The following is a 7,492-nucleotide window of genomic DNA, read 5'->3' as shown; positions in this document are numbered from 1 at the left end:
CGAGACAACGTCTTAAAGTTAAAGACTAATCATGCATGCAAATGGTTCTCTCTGCTAGATGATCCCTGCTATGTATGGGCCCCTATATATGCATCAGCATGCAATTGGTGGTTGCTGAACGTTCATTTCGCAAATAGCCAGTAATTGGAGGTTGCTGAACATATAGGGGGTTATTATTGTTTTTCTCGGTATGTTTGCAAACCAAGAATAATTTGTAAATTTTCTTAGAGATGTAAAAACAAAGGCTAAAGATAAAGTACGATGAAAAACACCAAAATTAACTCTAAATTTAAAATTAGAAATTTAAGTTTTGATTTATAAGTATAAGCAAAAACGAAAAGATGATGATGGTATATAATAAATTAGCTAGAAGGTTGACTCAGTTATTTCTCTCTTATCTCTTTATCTCTCAGTCATATGTTTAATTATTTATCTTGGACCCGGGCACGTATAGAATCTTGCATGAAAGCAAGATCAATTATATAACCAATTAATTAGCTAGCTCTAAAAATTAACACATCATCAATAGCCAATATAATAGTCAATTTGTAAAATAATTGACTATATATTGGTACTACAATATTAGTACGTATATGGTTCATCTCTCTCACACAATTTCTTAAGACCGGGGTTACAATTGCCTACAAATATGTAGCCAATTTTTCTTCTCTTTCCTTCTCTCTTATGCACGTAAGCACTAATATGATGCTTCAATTCTTATAGTCCACTTACATCATCCTATTTTACTCGCTCTGTGAGCTAACATTCTCATTTTTCATTTTTCTTTGCTATACATGTGCTTATAGAGATGATTTAGAGTTTTCTATTCTACTTGCTCCTACTCGCAAGGCATTTGGACCCATCATCAAAATATTTGCACGAAAGAGCCATTATTGCGTCCTCTTATGCACGACGAGAACAAAAAGGGTAACTCCAAAAATAAATTTGTGCATCTAGAGAAAAGAGAAAAGAATTGACTCCAGGCATGAACATTAGCTAGAAACAAAATAAGAGATCATTTAATCCTTCCATTTGAGGCAAATCAGGCATATAGTTTTTTTTTACCACAAAACTAATAAGTTTCTAGTGAACAATTTCTTATCACAAAACTAGTAAGTTTTTCCAGCGAACAATTTCAATTCTCTAACAAGAAGGAATCAATTAAACTTGTCAAGAACTAATATGAAACATCCGATCGATCACGGAAGATTCCAAACCGATTGAAAGTTTCAACTTGGCCTGTTTAGTTTCTAAATTTTTTCTCAAAAACATCACGTCAAATCTTTAGACACCTAAATAAAATATTAAATATAGATGAAAAAACTAATTGCATAGTTAGAGAAGAAATTGTGAGATAAATCTTTTGAGCCTAATTAGTCAATGATTAGCCATAAGTGCTACAGTAACCAACATGTGGTAATGGCGAATTAATTAAGCTCAAAAGATTCGTCTCGCGGTTTCTAGGCGAGCTATAAAATTCGTTTTTTTCATTCCTGTTCGAAAACCCCTTCCAACATCCGATCAAACGTTTAACGTGACACTAAAAAATTTTCTTTTCGCGAACTAAACAGGGCCTTATTTAAGAGCTGACCTGAGGCCATAGATACGTACGTACATACGCACTTAAAGCTACTGACCGAATCTTTTTATTTTCAACGTGTTGTTGGTCAATGGTTTTTCAGGGAGGGGACAAATTTTCACTGATCAGATTCAGACCAGGCCAGCCGGCCTCTGAATGATAAACAGTACATTAACATTAACAGCTTAACAGGCAAGCAGAGAGATGGAGGAGTACTCATCACCCCCATTATTAAATGATGAGTGCAGTCGTGGTCCTGCTTGCATATGATCTGATCCCATCTGCTTAGTTCATTAACTTACACTGCATCTCATACCAGCTTAAGGTCAATATATATATACAGAGAGAGAGCGTGAGAGAGAGAGAGGAGAGATTCCACCAAACAGCTATAATAATTAACTGCCTGATTAGTAAGTAAAAGTTAACCATCGATTACTCAACCTGTCTATCTATGCTAGCCTGACGAGAATTGGTCAATTGATTCTTGTCTTGTTGGAAAAGATGGATTTTAGTTTCTTAGAAAGGTTCAGACATGTGTATGCTGGTGTACTTAATATTCTTCTCTGAGTGTAATTTTGGCAACTTAGTATGCTTACTTATTCAGGAGGTTATATGTACCCATGCATGCATGTGGCAGAAAGTTTTCATGTGCTTCAGTTTGAAGACTCTGCAACCAAACATTTAAGCATGCACAGAGACGTCAGCAGCAACCTTTACATGTGAAATAAATAGCAGTGACAGGGGGAGACCATGTAGGGGGCGTTCTCAAATATCCATTGAGGCGCACCCTTACCAAACTAACGTTGTGTGTGTGTGTGTGTGTGTGTGTGTGTGTGTGTGTGTGTGTGTGTGTGTATATATATATATATATATATATATACATATACATATACAAAGTTTCTTTTAAAAAATCAGATTAATATATTTTTTAAGTTTTTAATAACTAATACTGCAACCTATAGTTGCGAACACGGCCACTATATTTATATGGGACCGAGCTAAAATAAAATAGAGAGAACTGCCACTCACTTACTTTACTTCGCTTTTCACTAAGTTTAATCGCTACAGGTGCGTCTAAGTACTAGATTAGGGATATTAATAGAGATTTGCTCCGATCCAACAAAGAGTAACTCGAGATACTGGTATCTCACGGTACCAAATCGTTTCTGATCGTTCGATCTAACAATATCTATCCTGCTCAGCTAGATTCAATGATGAAAAACGACTTAGTGCCTCGAGATAGACCAGAGCAAATCTCATATTAATATGATAAAAATAGATGAACTATATTGAAAACCTTTTGTGAACTAGATTCTAGCCACATACTCAGCCTATGTAGCTCCGCATGTAGATACGTGCGACATACATATATATATGGACAAGGATGCATTTCTCTTTTACGTAGGAAATAAGGCGCTCATGAGTCGTGACAGATAGCAACCTGATCAAGAGTGTATGCGTGTGAAACTATAAACATATTCCTGATAATTAATCTGTCTCATGACGCACTGTGCCAACTACCAAGTTCTCTCGACGGTTTACGATGTGAAGGTGCAGACGTGCAGGGGCAATTAAGTGGTCGTACGTTAATTTGATTTGATTTGTTTCGGTCCAATAAAAAGTAACAAAAGTATCTCGAGGTATCGGTACATCGCGGTACCAAATTATTTCTGATCGTTGAATCTAACAGTGCACGTCCTACTCAGCTATATTCAATGGTGGGAAATGATTTGGTACCTTAAGGTACTTTTTGATGGACCGGAGCAAATCTCTAATTTGATGGAACATTATTATCGAAATTCTGCAGAAACAAACAATTTATTGCGACATATCTTTGATATACAAAAAATTGATAGAAAGTTATGTTCACATGTATGGGTTTATTGTAACATTATCAGGAGGAGCAAATGATCCGAATCGAAGTGAAGAAACACCTACCAAGGATTGTGATATCCACGAATAATTATAAGACAATATAATGAGCACCAACTGATCAGTATATATCAAACACGTTATTGTTGATTTGTTTCATTGACAATCACAGCATCCTCCGAGTAAAACCCTAGTACAACACTAGATCGACACACTAATACATTGTTCGTACCCATATATATCATGTAACATGTTCTCAAAAAATATCATGTAACCATTACAACTATTAATTTTATCTCTTATGGTTTGGGACACAAAGAGGAGTGAATCATCACTCAGTAGATAATCGTTGATCCGTTCTACTTCTTTGGAGATAGAAACGTATTTCTTTTCGTGTAACTGAGACGATGGCGTGGCGCCGCAGCAACGTTACCAAACTTGCAATGAGACGTCGCCATGGACGGGAAAAATCAATGGAAACCCTAGTTACCTCCAACCACGGACGCCATGAGGCCGTGCAGCCTCCGGGCGGCGCCGCCGCCGCCTCCGGTGGAGTGCCGCGTCCGGAAGCACAGGGTGGACGTCGGCGAGGCCACGTCGCCGTCGTCGTCCTCGCCCCTCGACGTGGACGAGAACGACGACCGCGGGCTCGCCGTCGTCACCAGCCTCTTCCTCCAGCCTGCGCTGCACTGCACCTGCTCGCCGGCGGTGGTCTCCTTTGACGACGACGAGGAAGAGGACGAGGACGAGGACGAGGAGGAGTTCGGGGACGGCATGGTGTGGCTCCGGCGTAGCTTGGGGATGATGCTGTGGACGAAGCTGGCCGCCTGCCTGGAGGAGGAGAGCAGCCGCTTGGACGACGAGGACTTGGCGAGCTTCCTCCCGTTGGCGGCGGGGCCCTTCTTGCCGCTGAAGTAGGACGGCGGCGGCGTGAGCGGCGGCAGGGCGGCGTCGGAGATGGCGTCGTTCTTGGGCGTGCCGGGCGCCGACTCCCAGAGGAACGGCACCGAGCCGGCGGAGGCGACGCCGTAGTAGACGCGGAAGGACGGGTTGGAGACGGCGACGTCCGGGGCCGCGAGGAGGAGGCGGCTGGCCATCGTGCTCGTCGTCCCCGCCGACGCCCTCTCCTCCATCATGGCCGCTCGGAGCGTCTTCTGGCTCGAGCTCATCTTCGGAAGCATCCTGACCCAAATGTTTAGCTGGGATGATCTTCTTGATCGATACAGGATTAGAGATCGATCAGATTTTTGGACTTCTGGAGAGAGAGGAGATAGAGCTGTGTGAGCTTCTAGCTTTTGTTAGCTATCATTCTATGAGAGAGAGGCTATGGCTTTGATAGATGTAGCAGATTCAGTTTTGGCCTCTCACCTGGTTGTGGTTTGTGGCCTTTAGCACTGTGGGGTTTGGCACTTTGATTAATATCAGATTTAGAGAGTGATTAACTGGAGAGAAAAAAATTAGAGAGATAATTAGAGGCAGGCAATTAAGGGCAAGGCATGATGTGGTCCAGATGGAACAAATGGCACATGCATGAATTAGGGCTGTCTCTGACTTTGGGAATTAATTTATCAAAACCTGGTTGCACTTGGTGATGATGGTACATGGATTAGTTTCCTAGCTACTGCTACTGTACAGTATACACCCCCTGATCGATGTTAGTTTTTGATTAGTTTTTAATATCAACTATTGTGATCAGTAGAGAGAGATGAGAATCATTGCATTCTCTGTTTTATTTTCATTTTTTTCAATCATAATCCACTTACAAACAATGAGCTACCCACATGCTCTCGCATCGACACTATATAAAATCAAATTGTCAATGCTTGGTCATGTTAACATGCATGTTCCCCTAATTTGTTAGCTGTTGGACAATTCTCAAGTAACATGACAGTTAGCTATAGTAGTCCACATTAAAAGTAGTCCACAAATACACCATACTCTGCACTTCAAATTTGATAAATTAATACATATATGACATTCCCTCTGTTTTTCTATTTGACAGTGTTGATTCTTGATCATTTGATTATCTATCTTTTTAAAAAACTTTGTACAAATATACAAAATTATAGGTCATACTTAAAGTACTTTTGATGATAATACCAATCATAACAAAATAATTAATAATTATATATTTTTTTAAATAAGATGAATGATCAAATATATATTTAAAAGTTAATATTGTGAAATAAAAAATATCGAAGACAGTATATACGATGTTATGTAACCTGCTGGCGAAGTCTGGGTTGGCAAATTAAGTGGGTTGGTTAAGGTGGAGTTTGACTTGCTAGTATAAGGCCTTGTTTAGTTCCCAAAATATTTTTTCAAAAACATCACATCGAATTTTTGGACACCTAAATAAAGCACTAAACGTAGATAAACCAAAAAACTAATTACACAGTTATGAAAGAAATCTTGAGATGAATCTTTTGAGCCTAATTAGCCCATGATTAGCCATAAGTGCTACAGTAACCAACATGTGCTAATGACGGATTAATTCGGCTCAAAAGATTCTTCTCGCGGTTTCTAGGCTAGCCGTGAGATTCGTTTTTTCATTTGTGTCCGAAAACCCCTTTCGACATCCGGTCAAACATTTGACGTGACACTTCTTCTAAAAATTTTCTCAATCTAAACACTAATGTAAACACTAGGAAGAATGCGGTTGAATATACAACACATACATACATGAGATTCTTCCAAAAGTAAGACGTGTCAACGTGTAAAGCTGGCTAGAAGTAGTGAGGAAATTGTCGATGCTGACCATGCACTAACCTATATTTTTACCATTGTACTGGCTACTGGATACCATCTTAAATACAATGTATAAGTAGAAGACCCAGATGATTTTGCCATGTTACTTAATATGTTGAGCAAAATTATGTACTTACCACACGCGCGCACAAATCATTTTTTCCCTCCCTCCCAATTTTAAGCATAAATCCCACAAAGCTACTTGCATGTAGGGAATTATAGCAAGCAAAGCATATATGGGAGAATTAAAAAAATAGAAGTGTTGACTCTTGTGTAAGAGCTACCTTTACCTTTAGGTGAGTTTTAAGACGGATGGTTTAAATATATAATTGAGAGAAAGAGAGAAAAACAATAGTGAAGACAACCTTGTAGCTAAGTCATTACTCTATCGGTCTTAAAATGTAATCATTTCCGGTATATGAATATGGTTACAAAATATAATCATTTATAGCATTATCCATATTACTATTTATCCCACAAATTACTTTTTATTAAGATTCTTGTTATTTTATCTCCCACCTACATTTCACCCTTATTCACTCTCATTATTAAATGGCACTATATTTTTTTCTCAACTCAACCTTAATCCAACGCTAAACAATCTAAAAATGCCTATGTATGTGTTAACTCTAATACTTATTTTTAGATGAGCTTATAGCTAAGGATAGGCATGGGTCAAACCGGCTCCAAATTAAACTTAAATAAATTAAACTTTATTTTTAGTATCACCATAAATAGTTCAAGTTGAAGAGTCGAATATAAATTGCCCGCGAACTAACTGAGTTAATATTCTAGTAATTATTAGCCCCAGTATTAAACTTAATGTAATATGTTTGTATCACAAAGATCTATCTTGACCATATATACCAGAGATCTAACCAGAATACATAACTCCCAGTGTGGCGGTGGTAATTAATGTAGCATCGTTCTACGCACCGACACGGCATCCATCAGAATGTGTTTCATGTGCATTGACATAAGACTAGTCTCAATGTATAGTTTTATGACATACTTTCTAAGAATGTAAACTAGTAATAAGTTTTATGAGAATGAAACTCCTCTCTCATCTCATGAAACTCCCACATTTAATAACTCTACCAGGTAAGCAATTTTGTCGATGTTACACTCTATTTAATATGTATGATATCTCCATAAAACATTATTGCTACTGACCTATGAACTCGGTGAATGTGTGGCTGATGGTAGTAAAACGGTGAGATAAATGTTACAGTTTTTCATTGAACAATATATTTATTTAACCATCGCTCTTGGGTAAGGATGGTGTCCCTAGGG

At 38.5% G+C, this 7,492-nt stretch overlaps 1 protein-coding gene across 1 annotated transcript; it reads right to left on the bottom strand.

Moving 5' to 3' along the window:
• Window positions 1-3,632: 3,632 nt before the first annotated feature.
• Window positions 3,633-4,810, bottom strand: LOC121054557 (osteocalcin 2-like). Its single transcript, XM_040524644.1, has one exon. The coding sequence runs from the start codon at window positions 4,630-4,632 to the stop codon at window positions 3,934-3,936; it is 699 nt and encodes a 232-aa protein (XP_040380578.1). The 5' UTR covers window positions 4,633-4,810; the 3' UTR covers window positions 3,633-3,933.
• Between the last annotated feature and the right edge of the window lie 2,682 nt (window positions 4,811-7,492).

Source organism: Oryza brachyantha, chromosome 5, assembly GCF_000231095.2.
Source record: "Oryza brachyantha chromosome 5, ObraRS2, whole genome shotgun sequence".
NCBI lineage: Eukaryota > Viridiplantae > Streptophyta > Magnoliopsida > Poales > Poaceae > Oryza > Oryza brachyantha.
Note: the sequence above shows the minus strand (reverse complement) of the source record. Positions and strands in the feature narration are given on the sequence as shown.

Excerpts from the sequence above, each read along its gene's own strand:
- LOC121054557 (XM_040524644.1), bottom strand. The coding sequence starts at position 4,632 with ATGCTTCCGAAGATGAGCTCGAGCCAGAAGACGCTCCGAGCGGCCATG.